This window comes from Rhinopithecus bieti, unplaced genomic scaffold (genome assembly GCF_001698545.2).
Source record: "Rhinopithecus bieti isolate Rb0 unplaced genomic scaffold, ASM169854v2 scaffold_110, whole genome shotgun sequence".
In the NCBI taxonomy this organism is placed as follows: Eukaryota; Metazoa; Chordata; class Mammalia; order Primates; family Cercopithecidae; genus Rhinopithecus; species Rhinopithecus bieti.
Genome location: NW_016803311.1, coordinates 3,447,245 through 3,469,456, shown reverse-complemented (window position 1 = coordinate 3,469,456; position 22,212 = coordinate 3,447,245). Strand labels below are relative to the sequence as shown.

At 37.3% G+C, this 22,212-nt stretch overlaps 1 protein-coding gene across 3 annotated transcripts in view; it reads left to right on the top strand.

Moving 5' to 3' along the window:
* EPS8 (EGFR pathway substrate 8, signaling adaptor) overlaps nt 1-22,212 on the top strand; it is a 181,941-nt gene that overhangs the window by 34,166 nt on the left and 125,563 nt on the right. Inside the window, exon 1 of one of the 3 annotated variants that reach the window (XM_017873728.1) lies at nt 21,885-21,929. The exons of the other annotated variants lie outside the window; for them this stretch is intronic. Coding sequence (XP_017729217.1) covers nt 21,918-21,929 — 12 coding nt within the window. The 5' untranslated portion in view covers nt 21,885-21,917. Of the gene's footprint in view, nt 1-21,884; nt 21,930-22,212 lie in introns of those variants that run through there. 3 annotated transcript variants of the gene reach the window in all.

Genomic DNA, 22,212 nt, shown 5'->3' with positions numbered 1-22,212 from the left:
CCTTACACTATTGTTCTTCCAAGCTGCTAAGTTTTGAGGAATTTATTACAGAGCAGTACATAACTAATGCACAGGTTAAACAGTATGACAAGAGTACTACATAAATGATGGTCTGCATTTCCTATTGCATCACATTAGGGGACATGTAATGTCAGTGTGACTTGTTACTGATGACGCTTGATCACTTAAGTGGTGGCCACTTCATCTTTCTTCTTTTTCTTTTTCTTTTTTCAGACGGAGTCTCGCTCTGTTGCCAGGCTGGAGTGCAGTGGCACGATCTCGACTCACTGCAACCTCTGGCTCCTGGGTTCAAGCGATTCTCCTGCCTCAGCCTCCTGAGCAACTGGGATTACAGGCACGTGCCACCATGCCCGGCTAATTTTTGTCTTTTTTAGTAGAGATGAGGTTTCACCATGTTGGCCAGGATGGTCTCGATCTCCTGACCTCGTGATCTGTCCCAAAGTGCTGGGATTCCAGGTGTAAGCCACTGTGCCCAGCCCATCTCTTCATCTTAAATGAATACCTTACCTCTTTGTTATTAATATGCAATTGGAAGGAAAGTTTAATTTTGGGTAGAATCAGCTTCTAGCAAGTTTCTTGTCAAGAACATTTTGCTCTACACCATTGTTTTGAGGGTATTTAAAATGGAAACAATTTTAGAAATCATTTAATTCAGTGTCTTCATTTTGTAGCCTGATTTAATAAATATTATTAGGTTTCTATTACAGTTACTAGGAACATAAAATGTATGAAATATGATCATTCTCCTCTTGGAGCTTATGGATGAAAACTAACATGAACAGCATTCAAAGGGGGTAGATTGAGTAATACTTAATTTGTATTTCAAGATGATTCAACTAAAAGGTTTTTATTTTCCAGAAGACTAAAATGATGTTATTATGATGACTGTAGACTCTAGTCTCCCAAGGCTGGTCAATGCTGTTTCTGAATTATTTTTTTTGTCATACAGAATTATAAGAAAACACGTTTTAAGTGTACTCTTACGTTACAAGTTCTATTAGTCCTGTAGTTTAGGGGTTTGAATGTATCTTTTTCTGAAGATAGAAATGTATGTATTTTAAAATATAGATCTGTCATGTTCCAAATTTCTTCCTATGTAAATAAGAAATAGTGAGCAAAATGAATGTCTATGAAGTGAAGGCTGTCAGGATACTGTTGTATGATTTTTGAAAAAATATAAGGTACAATATATTAAGGAACTATGCTAGTATCTAGTGTCCTAAATAGTTGTTGATCGGGTTAATTCTATATAGATGAACAACGCTTTTTAATACTAGTTGCATGCTTATGAAAAAAAGTGGATCAAAGGTAACTATATGGAGCCTTTAAAGTTTTTCAGCCAATATGAAACCATAGTTTTCTTATTGTGTTTGTTTATTCGGTTCTGGTATATAAGAATAAAGAAATACATTTTCATTTGTTTTGGTTTGATAGTGGCACATTTAATTATATTTTCTCTCCCAAATTATATTTGAATTTCTTGATAGAACATATAATTTAAGACGAAGGAGAAATATTTCCATTTATTTCATTGTTCTCTTTCTGGTAAAACGCTGTTGGCTAGACTACTTTGCTAATGTGGTCAAACTCATGATATTTAATTTTGTAGGCTCTACAGTTTCACCTGTTACTTGCTCCCAGATTGAATATCTAGCAACATTTTTTCCTAAGTAACTGGCTACAGGAAAAACTTCATAAATGATTGGATAAATCAATCAACAGTTTAGTAAATTAAGTCAGACTATAACTGTTGCCAAGTAAAATGGTGTTATATCTTTATACAGAGGGAAGATGTGATTAGAGCTGCTTCAGAATTGTAGGAAGATATAAGAGTAATCCTATCTAGCTGGGGAAGGAGCAATCAAAATACCAATCAGTTCTGGAAAGTGTACAGTTCTGAGAGGCATGTGGTGATAGGAAGCTCTGTATGTTTAACTCTGGGAAGGTGAGATAAAGGTGAAAGAATATAGAATTATTTAAGAAATGAAGCAAAACTACATGGTAAATAGTTAATGTAGGGGCAGGAAGGAATCACTGGGGGAAGACTTTTGAACAGTGGTAGACAGGAAGGGAGGAGGGTGGAGAGAAAGCTAAATTTTGGAGTGGAGGTGTGGGTTTGGGTACTTAGGATAGAGGGACCAGTTTAAGGATTTGTCGAGGAGAGAACCCATAGAAAGAGACCACTGCTTCAGGTGGTTCCAAGATGAATACTTTCTTTCTCTTTTTTTTGGATATATTTCGTGCTTTACACTTGCTTTTTGTGCTAAATCCTTTACTCAGTTTATCATTTCATGCAATACCTGCAACGACCTAGTGACAATGTCTTTATTTTGCATATGAAAGAAACAGGCTCAGAGAGGTTGCTCTCAAAAATCAGTGGTCCTTCTGAGATGTCGGAAGCCCATCTTGGTGGGAGAGGAGGAAAGCCGGAGTTTCAGGAGTTCAGCTTACCTTGCCCCTTTTCTCCTCCCACAAGAGTATCTCAATTTTAATCTGTTGAATATATAGGTTTTGCATGTAAGATTTCACGTCAAGAAAAAAGCAAAGGCTGGGTGCAGCAGCTCATATCTGTAATCTCAAGATGAATACTTTCAAGTGTCAAGAAGAACTTGATTTTCCAACAGCTTGAAAACAGAAGGAAATGGATGATAGACTTTGCAGAGGCTCTGAAAGTGTACCTCTAGATGAGTAATGTCATCTATACACACCTTTGATAGATGTAATCTGTATTCAGCTTCTCTCCTAACATCTCTGACCACTAGGATCAAGCTGACCTGACCACTGGACAGCATTCTGGGTATGTGCACATCAGGCCAAGGTGGTATTTTGATTTGCAGTCGCAAGGTTTAGGCTTCAGAGGAGAAGCAGCACTGCTTCTCTTTCTGCCTTGGAGAGGTGGAGTAGAAAGTAACCGGATGGCAGAAATACCCAGGGAGCTTAATGATTGCACTGGCCTTATCACATCACAACACATTGCTCAGCCAGTCCACATTCCTGTCTCTAACACTTGGGGGAAAAAGAGAGCTAATATTGTTGTTCTAATTTTGTAAGCTAATATGGTAGAGACTTTTTTGTTGGTTTCTTTTGCAAATTTCATTCACATTTTTTAGTGAAATCTTGTAGACTATTTACTTGGAACACATGAAGTTGGGTGTTCAAAGAAAGGAAAAATAATTTCTAGTTATGGAAAAATGGTTTGAGAGTTCTCTGGATCTCTTTATCTCTGGTGGCATATATGACTGTTGCTCTGTTTGGATAGGGTCTAAGGATGAATACCTATTCACTTATTCCTCACTTGCTTTCAAGCCATGCCAACTACTAAATCCTCAGATCAGCTACTAAATAAAACAGGAATATGTTATTATGTGAGTCATCCTTCTTGTTTTTCCCCCTGTATTTCAAATTTAAAATGGTGTCGTGGGAAGAGATTCAGGATTTCCATTCCTGCTTTTCCCTTTCCTGCCAAGCTCATGACCCCTGCCAGCTCCATCTTTTCCTTCCTCTGCTTACAGTTTTGGTTTGAGTTCTGGATTCTTGGAGTTTATAGAACAAGAGTCATTTAAACTCTTTATGTTTTTTCCAAATGGAACAAGTGTCTTAACTGAGGTCAGCCCAACACTTAGTGTGACAGAATCTTGTCCTCACCTTCCCTGGCATAGAGAGAATTCATGCCAAGGAGAATGGTGTGAAGCTGTGAACCCAAAGAGTGTCTGTTGGGATAAAGCTGATGCCCAGCTGGAGGCACAACACAGTGACTCTTTTGCCAGGCTCTGTTGTTCTGTTTGGTCCCAAGCCAGATGGTGGCCTGGCGGGTGAACCATTGGCTCTGGCCTTTCTTTCACCTCCTCAGGTATAGGATGAAATGCCCAGCTGTCCCTTTCCTTGCATGAGTGACCCTGTGGAAACAGCAATTGTCCTCATTGTTACTTAATGTTTACATATTTTGTTTAAATTTGGTTTTTAAAAAATATGGTTTATTGGTAATATGAAAGCATCAAATTGCTCAATAAAATTCAGGAGTGGAATTTATTTAACACCATACTTGAGTTTAAACAGAGCTTCTGGAGTAAACATGAGAGAGGAAGTGGTCAGATTTGAATGAGATTGAACTGGTATAGTTCATGTATTATGTATCATTATTTTGATCACTGGAAATACTTTTGAGATGTGCTTGCATTAGAGTTTTAGTACGTGTTATCTTTTGGCCACTTTGTAACATCCATAAGATGGAAATGAGCATCCAAGGTCTCCCTCAAATGGAAATATATCTGCTGAATCTGATGCAACTTATGCTTTTGTACCTGGATTGTATGATAATATTAGTTATGCCTTATCCGAATAATGGTAACAGCAATAGCATTTACAGGTCTTACCATCTGTCCAGTCTCAAATGTAGTAGGAGCTATTTGAAACTATCAAGAAGGAATGCTGAAAAAGAAACAAAGACCTTGTCATTCTACAGAGCTTCATTTTTAAAGATCTTCCATTTTCATACCAGCTTTGATTTCTATGATTATGATGCATTACTAGTAGCATTTTACAATTTTACTTAATTTTACTTTATTAAAAAATCTTTTAAAAGTAACAAGAAATGTCTAGGAATTTTCTTGATAATGTTTCGGAGACACAAAAATGTTTCTAAACAAAGCAAAATTACTTTGACGTGTTGCAGGGGGCAGGGGTTGTAGGGGTGGTGCATTTCTTCCTGCGGTGGCCCTGTCCAGGGTCTCTTGTTCAGCACTGGATTTGCAGCTCAAAGAGATATCCTAATTTCTGAAGATCTAGTTGCTGCCTGAGTCACATTTCTTTAAGCCACAGAGCTATAAATAAATGATGGTTATCCCACAATTGCCCCTTTTACCATCATGTAACTGAAATGATGCAACTAATAGTGTTGATGTTGTTAGGAAAGTAATGGTTCTTGCCTTGCCTTTCTCATAGGATTTTATGATAATGCAATGAGATAGTGGATTCAAAGGTATTTTTAAGGTGTTACATGATTGATAAAGAGGCATTACAATTATTACTGTTATTACAATTAATTTTCCTACTATTTTTATCATGACCAACATCATCATTATTAACATCTTCACTGTCAGGGTATAATTTCTCAGGCCCATCTCCTCTGCCTCCTGACCAGGAAAGAGAAGGGAAATCATACCCATTGGTTATGACAATTATAAAGACTTTTTTTTCCTCAGATAATCTGGGGGCTCAATATAATAATGTTTCTGACTCTGGGCCCCTGAATTTCTTTTAATTCTATTGCTGGGAATATTTGACTCCTGCGAAAGGGCTCAACCTAGGCTAGAGGGGCCAGCTGTTTAGGGGAATTTTAGTAGCTCTGATTCGGAGCTGCTTTTCTTGATATCAAGCACCATTGCTACTGATTCTGTATTAACTTTATGTCCCAGTCTGATAACTGGCCTTCTGTCTTGCTTATATGATGAAATTCTCAACTATACCTTAAATCCAGTCACTGATTTCCTGTATTGGCACTTTGCCTTGGCCTTAGAAACCTGCTCAGAATCTCTTAATCCTCCTTGATTTTCTACACTTTGCTGGCTCTCCACCTCCCCCACACCCATGCCTACACGCATGCCAGATTTAACTCCTGCTTGAGTCTCAGTGTCTTCATCAGAAGTCTAGTTAACGTCTAACATGTTATCTGAGCTATGGTATAAGTAGAATATGGTAAGAAGGTTACTAAGGAGGAGGGAAAGTACAGAGGAGGGAGGGAAGAGAGAGCGAAATGGCATGAACATAGCATAAAAGTACAAGGGATAGGTATATTCTTTCTTTCACTAGGGTTGTGACCTTTGTAAAGGCAAAAAATGTTGCCCCCTTTTTTTCCTGCTATGTCCCTAGTTTCTGAAACTGCCCAGTATTTAATCTATCCATTAAGTATTTGTTAAGTAAGTGTTTGCAGGGCACACTAATTGACTGGTTTGCCTGGAGGACACTTGGATGTGAGCTTTTTAGGATTGGGATCATTGAAGCCTTGTTTGTTGCTATAGTGCCATATATTTTTGCCAAAATGAATGAATAAATGTTGGGATCAGTGGAGTTGAGGCTAGAAGGCAGACATTGATAATGTGGATTCTTTTTTTTCTTGAGATGGAGTCTCACTTTGTCGTCCAGGCTGGAGTACAGTGGCGTGATCTCAGCTCACGGCAGCCTTCATCTCTCAGGTTCAAGCGATTCTCCTGCCTCAGCCTTGCTAGTAGCTGGGATTACATGCAAACACCACTATGCCTGGCTAATTATTATATTTTTAGTAGAGACAGGGTTTCACCATGTTGGTCGGGCTGGTCTCGAACTCGTGACCTCAAGTGATCCGCCCGCCACGGCCTCCCAAAATGCTGGGATTTACAGGCATGTGCCACCACACCCAGTGATAATGTGGATTATTGAATGCTGAACTAAGGATTTGGTCCTTATTGTGACAAGGAGAGAAACAGTGTCCTTCTGTATCTTAACATTTACTTTTACTGTCTAATGTACTAAGAGTTTTGTTCTTGCAGTATACTGTAGCTTGAGCTGAAGGGTTCAGAAAGAAAATCCTTTCGATACTAAAAAAAGAAGGGATATTTTTACATAAGATGCTTCTTTTTGAGTTAATATAAATCCAGAATCTTAATTGGTAGATATGTTTCTGAACCATGGTCTTTAAAAATTGCTTATATGGATAGTCAACATGTTTACACACAGCAATGCTGGAAGTATGTTTCTATTCAGTATCATATGAATAATAGCTATGGTTTCAAGTACTCAACAAAGCGATGAAAAGCATCCACTGTTTTCATTCTTGCTGGCTTACTTTGGCATCCTGTGGTTGGTGTTGAGCAATTATTCACTGCTTGAGGCTTCTTGAATCTGGGAACCAGAGTGAATATTTCCAGGTGTCAGATTCATCTCTTCATCTGCCTATACTTCTGGAGTCTAGCATTGTCCATATGAGACCATAAAGAGGTATACTTTTCAAACACTATGATTCTGGGAAAATGAAAACTTAGGTAGAGTACAACGCAAATGCTCAAATTGAGTCGGGGGGGAGTTTATCTTGATAGACACATGTCAAGGAATTTCTTTTTTAGGTTTTTATCTTCATTGAGTGATTGGACTGCTTATGGGATCAAAGCACCTTGGACTGTAGTAAACATTGTTTCATATATAAATAGGAGCATTTTTTGTGTGTGCATGTGCATGTATGTCTGCCATAGGATGGAGTATGAAGCCAAGCTTGTTTGTCAGGGACAACTGCTTTGCCAGCTATGAACTAAAACTGGAGTTGGAATTAGGGCAGGGCCATGGCAAACTCTCACTCAGCACTGGAGTGGCAGGTGTGTCCTCTACAGGGTGGGAGATCGTTGTCACTCTTGGCTCCCCATTTTCTTCTTATCTTCATCCAAGCACCCGGCAGGTTTAGAAAGATAGAGTCCAATTCTGGAGAAAGTTGTCCTCAGCAGGAAGAAACAGGAAAGTGATCTGAAATCTTAGACAAAAGGAACAAAAGGCAGTGGGCTTTTAGGTTTCTGAAGTGTAACTATTCTACGGAAGGAGATTCGTTTTTCTTAGATGAAGTACTATAGTCTGCTAGATTTTGTTTACATAAGGAACTGATTTATTTTGGGCTTACTGATGTGTGGAAGCACAACTGATATTCCCTAACTAATGTTAGAAAACAGGAAATAAAGAAGAAAATATCTGTAATCTCAACATATAATCACTTAATTTTATGTTTGATTTTAATAAATAATGAACAATGTAATACAAAGATATTATGAACAATATGATATATGTTGTTTTGATTAGGTTAATTTTTCTTCCTACCACTGCCGCTATCTTAATTGTTATTGTCATCATCAAGTATTTATTGAGTCCCTGCTTTGAGTGAGGCATAGTCACAGCAAGAGTGAAGAAGAAAAACAAAAGGAAAATGTGGAAAATGTGGTTTCTTGTAAGGAGATTATTTTCTATTTTGGACTGAACATATATCTTGGAAACAAATTATTATAAATGATTTAATCATTAGGCAAATGATTATTGAGCTCTATTATGTGCAGGCCCTTTGCTCAGTGTTTGAGAAATAATGTTGAACAAGACATTCCTACCCTTGAGGATACTGTCCAGGGTACGTGATAGACAAGCAAATAAGAATTTCAATAAATTATAATGCATGAATTGTCAATGAAATGCCACAGACAGCGAGTGCTATAAATAATATTATATTAAAAGATATATTGAAAAACCTATTGGACAGTGTTGGAAACTGGAATAAAAATTTTAATTACTCATTTCTTATATTGGCCCTTAGTGAGAGCCTAAGGCATAACCTTGAATAGGTAATCAATACATTTTATGACCAATGAAGGTTAATATAGTTCAACATTTAGCTCTTCCAAAAGAACACTAGGATGGATCTTGACAAAAATAGTTAAAAGTACCTTAAGTTCCCTCTGGCATCAGTTATCTCAGTATTTACCTTTGCTGGAGTTTAACGTTAACATATGACAAGTACATAAAGTGCTGATGTTCTATGATATGGAGGGAAGAGAAGACTATACGTTTTATATTCTGGATTAGCAAGTGTCAAAGTTAGCATTCCATTATGAAATTTAGGAAACCAGATAGGGTTTTTTTGATGAGAAGAGGGGCTAGGCAATGGATGTTTTTGCCCTTTAAGGAGTATATGTGAATAAAAGAGGAAAAGCTTAGATCTGTTATACATTGGATATTTTGTCTTTACCTGACATAAAACTTGTTGCAGAATAGAATTTTCTACCTAGAGTTATTCCATTTTAAACCAACTGGGTATATTTTCCTTTCTTTATATCAGATGAAAGGAATGAAAGCTACGTGCTTATACTTTATCTGAGTTGTTCAGATCCAGAGTGAAAAATACAAAGGGAACTGTGGAATTTCTCTCCCTGGAGATCTTTAAGAAAAGGTGTAGGTGTTCAGACACTTAATTGACTGAAATTGTTTCTGTAGAGTTTTGTGTGTCCTACTTTAAAAAAAAAAAAAAAAATGTGTAAAATCCAGACTTAGAAAATTGATATTATTGAGGATAATTCTTTCCTTTCTAATCCTCATCACTTTAGTTTTCCTACTTGGTGAATTTATTTGGTAATAGTTGAATACTTAAAATTGGTGAGCATTTGACTTAAGAATATTGCTTCATAATATTTTAATTGATATTTGTGAAGAATTTTGAAGTTTTCAAAACATTTTACATTGTTATATCATTTGCTTCTCAGTGATCTTATGCAGTAGACATGACTGGTATTATGATTTTCTCCCATTTTGCTGTTAAGGAATCTGAGGATAAGGGGCTCTGAGACTTGACTATGAGTTATTGAGTTGTGGGGCTTGGCACAGACCTTTTGATAGCAAATTCTCTGCCCTTTTTGCATGCATGGGGCATTACTTTTGTTTTGTTTTGTTTGGTTTTGTTTGGTTTTGGTTTTGGTTTTTGAGATGGAGTCTTGCTCTGTTGCCAAGGCTGGAGTGCAGTGGTGCGATCTCGGCTCACTGGAGGCAGTCTCCACCTCCCTGGTTCAAGCAATTCTCCTGCCTCAGCCTCCTAAGTAGCTGGGACTATGGGTACCTGCCACCATGCCCAGATAATTTTTTGTATTTTTGTAGAGATGGGGTTTCACCATGTTAGCCAGGATGGTCTCGATCTCCAGATCTTGTGATCTGCCCACCTCAGCCTCCCAAAGTGCTGGGATTACGGGCATGAGCCACTGCGCCTGGCTACTTTTTCTTAAATTGGAGTATTTATGCTGTTTTATATTGAAATCAAGTCACTGAAGATTCTGGAGAATAGGGTACTATCTCTGGATCATTCATTTCTTCCTTCTGTAAGCTGAATGATGGCTGAGGGAAAGGAAAATATGTTTTGGGGTCCCCACTAGTTACTTTTTTGATCATTTGCCACTTTCTTACTATTAGTGTTGTAGATGGTAACTAGGGGTTCTCCGATCGGTTCACAAAAATAATTTAACTTATAAAATTACTGCACTGGTAGTACTGGAACTAACCAGTTGCTCCTAAAATAGTGCATTTTGGTTTGAAAAATAGATTGGGTTTCTAGGAAATGGAGTAAGTTTGTTAATGTACTAAGATTAAGCACTTTCTCATAACCATATTAGCTATATATGATATCCACTTCAGCTTACCATTAATAAATTAGACCGTGCACTTAAAAGAACCAAAATAAAATCAGTTTATTAACTGTTGAGTCTTTACATTAGGACCACAGTTTATATAGGTTGTTTTAAAGTTAATATTCCAAATGTGCACAGCAAATAAAATCTCTAGGAAGAAAAATAGGATATATTATTGAGGGTTACTAGGTTAGGCTTCATGTATTGAGATAATTTTACTTTGTAGTTCTGGTTTGAAAAGTTTATTTTCTCTGAACACTTCCTGCATACAAAATATGTATTGACTGTAGAGAATTTAAAATATCAGAAAAGACGAAGAAAGGAGTCCCTTGTTAACCCTTTTGTTTGAGAGCAGTTTTGGTAAGAAAGGAAGATTAGTTCATTTTCTAAGAAGAACTAATTAGTAGGGCGCTATGGTAACTGACATAATTCAGGAGCATACAAACAGTAGCAGACAATAGGAGAATATGCTTGGGGATGATCGCAGGTGAGTTTGATTAGCTAAATTATGGTGAACCATGATTTCCAGGATAAGAGATTTGTTGTTGTCCTATGGAAGGGATTCCAGAGCTCTTCTAATCCAGGATTTGCTTTTCAGGTAAGGAAACCAAACTGAGTTGCTCAAATTACTGAGAGGAGGAATTGGGGCTAGAACCCAAGCTTCTTGATTAATAAGCTAATGTTTCTTATGTTGTATGATCTCATGTGTTGCCATTGTTGGTTCTGAGAGAGAGGACAGCAGTGCTTTTTGAATGAATTCTTACAGTCTTAGAAAAAGAAGATTGATTAGAAGGGGGAAGTTATTTAAAATTGGAAGACCAGTTAAGCTCATTTTGATAATCCAGACGTGCGATGATAGAGTCACCAATGGCTAGAGTGATGAGGAGAAAGGAAGTGCCGTTAAAATAAGTGAGAACATTTGAAGAGTAAGCTTATGGTGAGAAAGCTTGCGGTGGGAAAGAAAATTTGTTCTATTTTGAACAAATTAGAAATCAAGGAGAAGTGTTTGATTAGGCAGATAATAATATGGGGCTGATATTCTAGGTGTTAAATTATATTTAGCAGCTAAGGAGGATTGACTGGCTGGTTAGCATGCAATATAATCCTTTGACACAGTACTACTGAGGGCAGTTTAGTTCTAGGAAGTCTCCCCCTGACTCCTGCTTCAAGGAAAGATTAGTTATCTATTAGATGCATCACTGACTGAAACATTTGTTTAATACACTGGTATAGGCAAACTCACCTCAAAAATACCAGTACTGGCCTGATTATATAATTGTATGATGCTTCTTTTTCTCCTATAAAGGTGTTCATAGAATGCAATCCCACATAAAAGCTGTGTGTTAAAGAAAATGATGTAACCCTTCAACCCTCATAAGGCTTTGTGACATTTTATGGCATGATTGCATTTATTGTCATGATAGTAATTCAGTTTAATAATGTTAACTAGTTTCATTTGGACAACGTATTTGCCCTAGTCATTCATCCTTTGTTGTTTTAAACTTACGTGTACTGGGAAACCGCATATAATAGCTCATAGCTCTTGATGTTTCTACTAAAAGGCAGAGAACTTGAGCTATTGTCTAGATAGTCTATGAAAATTTTAAAGATGGGGCAGTGTCTTTATTTAATTCCTCTTTGTGTATTTTCAAGGATTTGAAAGTAAATAATGAGAGGTCTGTATTTTGCTAGCAATGATTGGTACACTCACCTGACAAAATAAAAGTGATTTCTTTTTCTGTGGTTTAAAGAATTTTTTTTTTTTTGATACATAGTCATAGATTTTTGGAGTCAGATAGGGACTGTGGAGATTGTCTAATTCAGGGATAATACCTGGTTTCCATTTCCATGCTGACTTTAGAATTTAGTAGTGGCTGTTTAGAGCAAGGTTGAGAATTCCCACATTTTTGGGTTCAGCTCAGCATTAAAGAGTGTAATGATAAATTATTGATGTCTTTTATGGGAATGGGGAGTGCCCGCACAAACGTCATGTACTTGCTATCCTGATCTAGTCTAGTTCTTTTGTTTCTCAGGTGAGGAAGCTAAAATCTACTGAACTTAGTCTGTAATAATCAATTAGGTTGTAAAGTGTTCTTTTATACTAATTTCTTTGAAACAGAGTTTTTCTTTACAAATACTTTTAAAAATAATGGACAATTGGCCAGGCGTGGTGGCTCACGCCTGTAATCCCAGCACTTTGGGAGGCTGAGGTAGGTGGATCATGAGGTCAGGAGATGGAGACCATCCTGTCCAACATGGTGAAACCCCATCTCTACTAAAAATACAAAAATTAGCTGGGCGTGGCGGTGCATGCCAGTAATCCCAGCTACTCGGGAGGCTGAGGCAGGAGAATCACTTGAACCTGGGAGGTGGACGTTGCAGTGAGCTAAGATCACGCCACTGCACTCTAGCCTGGCGGCACAGCAAGACTCCATCTCAAAAATTAGTAATCATCATCATCATCATCATCATCATCATCATCATCATAGACAGTTAAGTTTTTAGGCTAGTTCACACAAGACTTTTAAAAGTATTTGTTAACGTTATCCATAACTACTTGGTTTACTTAAATTCTTGTTTATACTATTCCCATAACCTGTGTTTCAGCATTTATCATACTGTGTTGTAATTGTTTAAGTTTGAAACCAACCTTTACCACTTAGTACCTGTATGAATTTGTGAGTTACTCAAATTCTACATATTTCAATTTTCTTGTCTCTTGAAATAGGACAGTATTACAACTTACCTTCATAGGCTTGTTATTAGAATTAAAGAGCCTGGAACCTTGAAAGAGTCGTGAGAATCCTTCTCAATGGTGCTTTAGGCAGCAAATATTAGCTGGCAAGTGCTCAAATATTAGCTATTGTTATTCTTACTGGTCAGTTTCAGTCACTGTAGTTCATCCTTGTATACTTGGATCTAGAACAGTATCTGCATTTAAATAAATTTCTTTGAAGGACCAATTAAATAAGGAAGGGGCAGAGGAAGACGCTATCACGTGGTATCTCATAAGGTGAAAGAGGAAGGAAGAGGCCAGCTCTTTTAACAAAGTGCTATATCCATGGTTGTTGAGCTCCACTCTAGAACAAAGTTTCTTTTTCCTTAATCATTAAGACTTGGTGTTGCTGGTCTCAATGCCATGTTGCAAAGGCAACAGTTTGATTAATCTAACCTGGAGTAGCTAATAGTTTCCCAGTGGACTTTACACTTTAAAAAATGATATTTGCTAACCAATTACCTCTCTTCTCTTGGTAGTGTTTTTGTTGCCATCACAAAGTCAGGGACAGGGCAGGCTAGATAAATTGCAGGGCCAAGAGCAAAATGAAATGTGGGGGTTCCAGCTAGGAAAGTCACCTTCCCCTTCTACCCCAAACTGCAAATGATCAGCCTACAAACAGTCCTGCCAGGATTCACTTGGTGCCTGAATTGGGGGTGGGCAAGAGGACGCCACTGAGTCACCTACCTAAAGTGGTATCTCACCACTGGCTCAAGAGGGGGTGGCCATTTCCTCTCTGCAACCCAGTTTCTGTTCCTAGTGGAGGGGGCTGGCCAGGAGCAGGACTGCACATGAGCCACAGTGTTAAGCCAAGCTCTGTTATCCCATTGGGCTTTATGTACAAAACACAAATTCAAAGATACAGTTATTAAGAATTTAAAGATTATTATCACAGAACAAGGTCCTGGACCTTTTGAGCCCATGACTCTATGCAGCTGCCTGCCCATGAAGCCCACGTTGCTGAAGAGCAGTTTTTTAGATATACCTCTCTGGGTAGGGTCTCCCTTGTGGGCAGTCCAGTTCTGCCTGGGAACTTGGACTTTAGGACAAGTCTCCATTATTGGTCAGTTTCTTGGCTGCAGCTGCTTTGGAACATACAGGTTACTAAAAGCACCATTTTTTAAAAAAGAAATTTACCTTTTTTCTATCATTACCAATCCACATAGATGTACTCAACTTAATGGTTGTGGACATGATGCATTAGCCATGTTTCTCTTAATTTCACTACAGGGAGGTATTATTGTTTCCATTTTACATACTGGAAACTGAGGCTCAGAGTAGTTGATAAGTACCTTTCCTGAAGTCATGTATTAACTGGCAGAGCTGAAGTTTAAACTTGGGAGAGACTGTCTTATTCCTTAGCCTTATTCCTGTTTCCACTGCCTCTCATGAAAGTTTTAGCATTAAATCTATGTGACACATATGTTCTGGCGGCAGTTTTTTTGCCTCAGGAACTTCCCATTTGTTTATTTATTTTTATTTTTAAAATTTTTTCTAGATGGAGTCTTGCTCTGTTGCCCAGGCTGGAGTGCAGTGGCACGATCTTGGTTCACTGCAACCTCCACCTTCTGGGTTCGGGCAATTCTCCTCCCTTGGCCTCCCGAGTCGCTGGGATTACAGGCATACACCACCACACCTGACTAATTTTTGTGTTTTTAGTAGAGATGGGGTTTCACCATGTTGGCCAGGCTGGTCTCCAACTCCTGACCTCATGATCTGCCCACCTTGGCCTCCCACAGTGCTGGGATTCCAGGTGTGAGCCACCGCTCCCAGCCTAGGAATTTCCTATTTAGTGAACTTAGTGTGTATACTTGTAAGTGCTCTAGAGTTTTTAAGCCCTATAAGGATTTTAGTTATTAATAGGGATTTGGTCCTTTATGCAATAAGATTGTGCATCTAGGAGTTTGATTTTTTTTTCTAGTGTTTTGCTCACAAGATTTCTAGACTGCTCAGATTTTTCCTTTGAGCATGATTTTTATCCTTAACTTTGCCATCACCTCGGAGTAGCTTCTTTTGGTTAGTATTCTCTGTATTCCTGAGTCCCTGTGTGTCAGAGAATGTAAGAGTTGAAAATGGTAGACTCCCACAAGGCAACAAACATTGCTTTTAAAAGCTCATTAAAACTATCTAAAGTGACTCTCAAGGGACCTTTAGAGGCTTCTTTGAAAAGCTTTGTTTACTAGTAGCCTTCTGTACTAGTCAGAGTTCTTCAGAGACAGAAACAATAGGATATGTATTTATGGATGGATGGATGGATGGATGGATGGATGGATGGATGGATTATAAGAGGTTTATTAGGGGAATTGACTAACACAATTGTAGAGGCCAATAAGTCCCACGATAGGCCATCTGCAAGCTGGAGAACCAGGTTAGTCGATTGTGAACCAGGGAAGCTGAGGGCCTAAGAGCTCGAGGAGCTGCAGGTATGAGTCTCAGGGTCCAAAAGCCAGAGACCCTGGAGTTCTAACATCCAAGGTCAGAAGAAGAAGGGTGTCCTGACTATGGAAGAGTAGGAAGAAATTCACCCTTCCTCCACCTTTTTGTTCCATCTGGTCCCCCAGTCGATTGGATGGGTGCCCATCCACATTCAGGGCAGCAGATCCTTCTCACCAGTCCACCAACTCACACACTAATCTCTTCCAGAAACACCATCACAGATACACACAGAAGTAATGTTTTACCAGCTATCTAGGTATTCCTTAATTTAATGAAGTTGGCACCCAAAATTAATCATCATACTTTCTGTTTAGGAATGTCAGTGATCGAGAATGTGGACTGTACTGTCTGACAAATGTGGCTCAAATCTTGCCTCTACTCCATGACCTTGGGACTTTAAACACTTTTCATAACCTCTTTAAGGCCTCAGCATCTTCACCTGTAAAATGGGAGTAATACTACTCTCAGGTTATTGTAAAGATCACATGAACTAAGGTATATGATGTGTTTGATGTTGTACCTGGCACATAGAGTGCTATCAGTGAGTGGTAGCTATTATTATAGATTAAAGGATCTAGGCTTAGAAGAGTAATCCAGGAATGTAGTCTGTGCTATATTAGAGCAATCTGCATAGACATGCCTCTGTGGGCAAAGGGGTCAGAATAAGACCAAATGAAAGTCTCTTGAGAGTCAAGTCTCAGGGTTGGTAGATTTAGCTCCACCATGGACTGTTTAACTGTGGCATGCTTAATGATTTAATCTGAAGTCCTTGGAATGAAGATATATGCTTGTATGTGGATTCAACAAACATTTATTAAGCACCTGCTACTGCCAGGACTTTGTAGGTGCTGGTATTACAAAAAAAGCAAGTTGGCCTGTGTCCTTTTGTAGTTTATATTCCAACTATGCGACAAATATGCAAACAAATGACTGATATTAAATACAACATAAGTGCTTTAAGGTAAATGCAGAATGGCCCAGGGGATAAAGTGAGTTAGAGGGAAGTTGTTCTTTGTTAATATTTTATCTTCAGGGCTAAGAATGTCCTTATAGAAGGACCTTCAGTAAGTTCAATGAATTATTTTGATATTTTTAGTATAGATTAATCCTTCAAGCACCAAACATATTGAAAATGTAAGTTAACTTTGGGTATTTAAGTGACAGAAGCCCATCTTTAAATTTTCCTAACAATATTATTTATCCTTAATATTCACAACTTAGGTGAATAGGCGTTATAGGCAAAATCTTGTAATTATGTGAAGCCTACTAATAGCTGCAATGTACAGAAGGGTTTCTTAGTCACTCAGAGTGGATGTGTTTCTAAATGATCATTTACACCTATGGGAAATATTGCTGGCATTTGAGAAATGACTCTAATATTAGTTAGAATAAAAGTGATATTAATTAGAATAATAGTTGGATATTCATGATTAAAATATTAGCTCCTATGTATTAAACACTGTCTACCAGAAATACCACTAGGAAATATATGTATTTTGGTAGTTTGTATGTAAGATTAAAATAATATTTCTATGAAGAGCGAATTCTCCTCATTTACTATTTGTTTAGCTAATTTTAAAGTTTGTATAAAAAATGGAAAAATGCTACTCTTTCTTAGTCTCTGAGTTTTTAATGGCAGGAGTCATATGGAAATTTTGATGTACTTACAAAAGCACCTGAGGAATATAGAGCAAATAGATCCAAATCATAAACATATATTGGTAAATGAGCAAAAATGGAAAATAATTTGTGTTGAAGGACTGTTGAAACAGTTTTAATAATAGCTCTTAAAAAAGAGTCACTAGGATATGCTTTGAGAACTGTACCTTCTACAACACAATGGCATCATTAAGTTTTTAATATTTGGGTACGTAATAGTTAGCATCATGGGCTCTGAAGCCACACTTTCTGTTTACCATTTTAGTTCTTCACTTACCAGTGTCACTTTGGGCAAATAATTTAGTGTCTTCATACCTCAATTTTATCATCTATTAATTTAGGATAATAATAGATCTTCCCTCATAAGGTCATTGTGATGATTAAATGAGTTCATATACGTTGGGCACTTAGGGCAGAGCCTGGAACACAGTAAGCTCTCATTAAATGTTAGTTGTTGTTATTGTCATTATTTTTCTTTGTAGAAAGGAGGAGGGATGGAACTTCTGATGCTTATTTTTAATCTATGTTACAGTGTCTTGCCTTTGGTATATTTCTTCTAAACTATTTTGTTTGTTTCAGCCTTCTTAAAGTCATGCTTCGCAACCCTTTCTGAACTAAAGCGTCTAGGCTTTGAACTTCAGTAGCTGATAATGTCATAAAAGGAGAAAACTAAACATTATATGTCTTTTGTTTAACCTCTGTTACAGTACCAAATAGTATTACAATTTATTCATATTTATGGTGGTGCTTTCTATTGAGCTGTGAGCTTTTTGAAAGAAAAAACCTACACTGTTGTGTTTAGTACACTATCTGGTACTAGGTATGAGGCCTGAGCCCTTAATAGTTGTTCTATTAACTATTCTAACATCTCGTTTATCAGGTTTACCTAATAGTGTGCTTTTCAAATTCAAAAACAAGTGAGTTTCCTAGCTGTCTAGCTACATGAATTAAAGCGCGTTACTTTAAATATGAAGATTTTATTTTTTTAATGATTTAGGATAATTTTTCTTATAAGCATTGAGCACATCCCATCCTTCGTAAGCATAATGTAAATTCATCATTATGCATACTGTTTATTTGGGCTGTAATACAGTGTCTCCATGGAGGGTATTGATATATGCTTGGTTGTTTGGTTCTAGATCACATACTCTCAGGATGCCTTATGCATTTTTTCTTTGCATCTTTTGTATTATTTTTCTCTTATTATTATAATATATCAATTTCTTTCTTATATTCTTTCTTTCTGCCACATCTAGCAACCCTAACTTCCTAAATTCAAATTTAATGCTTCTAACCTGCTGCGGATTGATTGCTAATTTTAAAGTTTGTATAAAAAATGTTTGTATAAAGTTTGTATAAAAAAGTAGAAACATTAGAACCTAAACAAAAAGAAAGATTTATTAATAAGATCTTAACCAAGCTTGAGGGCGTCTTCTGTGAGTAAAATGCAGAAGTTCAGCACATAGAGGGTGTGACATCTATTTAGCTAGCCATATAGGTTTTACACTTTCTTTATGACATTGCTCAGGTTGTCAAATATGTGTGGCCTGCAGGCAAGTGATTTTTTTATTATATTAACATCTGTACAGAAGAATGGAATTCTCATCTTCAGTATTTCCATAGTGTTAACTTACGGCGTTGGAATTCAAATGCAGATCTCCCTTACTCCAAAGTCCATTTTCCTTGCTGCTAGACTCATGTTATAAAAAAGTTAATATTGTTAATTATTATAGTTCATTAAAGTGCCACTACTAGGGTAGTTTTTGGTTTAAAACACAAACTCGGCCGGGCACAGTGGCTCATGATTATAATCCCAGCACTTTGGCAGGCTGAGGCAGGAGGATTGCTTGAGCTCAGGAGTTTGAGACTAGCCTGGGCAACATAGTGAGACCTTATCTCTACAAAAAAATTTAAAAAGTAGCTGGATGTGGTGGTACACACCTGTAGTCCTAGCTACTTGGGAGACCAAGGTGGAAGGATTGCTTGAGCCCAGGAGGTTAAGGCTGTAGTGAGCTATGATAGTGACACTGTACTTCAGCTTGGGCAACAGAGCAAGACCCTGTCACAAAACACAAAAAACCACAAATTCTTCGTCTTTGTCCTATTATTGGCATTTTTTTCTATTTGAGTTTTTAAAAATATCCCCAATTATGGATTATTTAAATATTTAATTGATGGATACATATTCAACATATATTTTACAATAGTAAGTTACACAGATATAGGTTACATTTAATAACATGTACTTTTAAAAGGTCTACAATTTAAATAACCTGATTACTATGTTTATAGGCTTTGAGCTCAATACATGTGCCCAACTACATAGAAGAAATACTTAAATGTGCCTATTTTACTTACAGTTTATAAAATGCTAGAAAAATATTAAAAAGATGCAAAATAAAGTAGCTTTGAGGTATTTGGGATTAGACATGGATTCAAATCATAGTTTTAATCTTAGAATGTTAGCTTTTTCACTACTTCCCAAGGTTACTGTAAGGATTAAGTCAAGTAGCATTAACATGGGATGCACCATTTGACAATATTTGATCCTTCATGATCTCTTTCCTCTTCATTGTTTCCATCTATATAATTTTGAATCTTGATAAAAAAGAGGGAACAAAAAAGTATAGGAGAGAATGAAATATACTTATACTTATTAAGCAAAAGCAACTATGGGTTGCATATTGTGCTTCAAAATGAATATTTTACTTTTATCATTTTGTTACATGCAGAACCCCTTTAATTTAACCTTCATTGGACTGAAGTAGAAACGTTAAAAATTGGAGCTTATTTTCATTTCTGAGGTGAGTTCATTTGTAGAAAAATTAGTATATTTAAATCAGTCTGCTGTTTCTTTGGAAACTTTGTCATTTGCATATACTCAGAAATACTGCAGTTATCCATGAAATGCTGTTAGTGTGAAGTCGTGATGAGGGTCCCAGGCTAGGTGTTCGGAGCTCCCTGTCAACACCTGGGCTGTGCTGCAGATGCCCTTCAGTGTTGTGACCCTAGTTCCTTGACGTCTTTGTGTCAGTTTGCTTATTTTTAAAATGGGAATGATGTGGCAGTTGGACCTGCTTACCTTCCAGCTTACATGTTATAAGAATCAATTGAGATCATGGGTATGAAAGTATTTTATTATGAAAAATGTAAGGTAAAAGTATTAATATTGTGAACTGTCACAGTGAGTTAAATGGGAATTAACAGTTAGATGCAGAGAATCTTTTTAAGCATGAAACTTTTGAATGTTATTGTAGCCTAGTGCCCCTGGAACAGTAGTAAGACAGGGCCATCTTATATGTTGTTTCTGAATTAACTGGCGAACAAATAGAAGAAAAGGGAGAGGAGGAAGCAACTGAGGAGGAAAGAAAACAAAACTAAACTGATTATATGGTTTTGAAAGCATTGGCATTTTTAGAATTACACATCACTTGGAAATTTTTGAAGGAATTATTAATCTATAGGTAATTAAAAATGAATTTTCTGGCCAGGCGTGGTGACTCACTCTTGTAATCCCAGCACTTTGGGAGGCTGAGGTGGGAGGATTACTTGAACTCAGGAGTTTGAGACCAGCCTGGGCAACATGGAGAAACCTTGTCTCTACAAAAAATACAAAAGTTAGCTGTGGGTCTCACCTACTCCGGAGGCTGAGGTGGGAGGATCCCTTGAGTCCAGGAGGTCAAGGCTGCAGTGAGCTGAGATTGTATCACTGTACTCCAGCCTGGGTGACAGAGTGAGACCCCTTTTCAATAAAATAAAATAAAATGAATTTTCCATTAAAACCAGCTTATATTATTTTCAATGTTTTTACTTTTCTTGCTGTGGAGAAAACCCTAGTCCCTTCTCTAGAATTTTAATCATTCATCTGGATGCCTTGATATATGTGGTATGATGCTTAGTAAAATGGAATGGATATTTCTTCTATCTCCATGAGTTTTTCTGTTTGGTTGGTTTTCTTTTTACCTGCCTTTATATCTGTTGTTGTTACTTTTTCATCCACCAAGAACACGTGGTCCTCTTATCTCTGGGCTGAGGTTTTTTCGCATGTCCTTTTATTTTTTCTTCATCTCACAAAAGATATACCTAGGTTTTTTAAAGGTGCCAGGATACTACTGAATGAACGTAATTATTATAGGATAATGGTTTTGCTTTGTGTCCCCACCCAAATCTCATCTCAAATTGTAATCCCCAGAATCCCTCTGTGTTGAGGGAGGGACCTAGTGGGAGGTGATTGGATCATGGGAATGGTTTTCCCCATGCTGTTCTCTTGATAGAGAGTGAGTTCTCATGAGATCTGATGGTTTTATTGTGTTGAACAGTTCCTCCTTCACACACACTCCCCTCTCGCCTGTTGGACGGGCTTACTTTCCCTTCACCTTGCACCGTGATTCTAAGTTTCCTGAGGCCTCCTAGCCATGCTTCCTGTTAAGCCTGTGGAACTGGGAGTCACTTTAACCTCTTTCCTTTATAAATTACCCAATCTTGTATAGTATCTTTATAGCAGTGTGAAAATGGACGAATATACTATATTTCTTTCCAGTATCTGTTTTGGGAGAGGAATGCTGGTCAGCTGCTAGTAAAATCATCTCCATGTACTCCATTATTTAGGTATTGTTCGATTCTAGTGTGGTGGTCATGACTACCTAGGTGGTCATTTTTGTCTAATGTTGCAGCTGCTATTTCTGTGTCTTAGTCTAGAAGAAAATTTCCTCTCATAGCTTACTTATTCTGTTCCTTGCATAATGACTGAGGTGACTGTATTCAAGGCCTTAACAATGATTAACAACATGTCCTTTAATCTTCAGAGCTAGCCCAAGAGTTTCATTCTCCTGTGGCCACGTAACCTCCAAACTATGAGTAATCTGGCAAGTACTTTTGTGTTCTCTTTATTGCAAATCATATTCTTTTTTATCTTTAAGAAATATTTCTTAGTAAACAGTAAGTCATTTATTTGACTTCTCCAAAAAATAATTGACTATTTAAAGAAAAATAGTTTTAAGGAACATTTACCAGTTGCTTTTTTATGTAGATAGTGAGTGTAGGATGTAGCAAAAAGACCGGGTTTCATAGTCTTCACTGTTTAGTTTTGGGCATGCATGCTCTCTGAGCCTTAAGTTTTATAGTTGTAAAGAGGGTATAGTGTTGGGA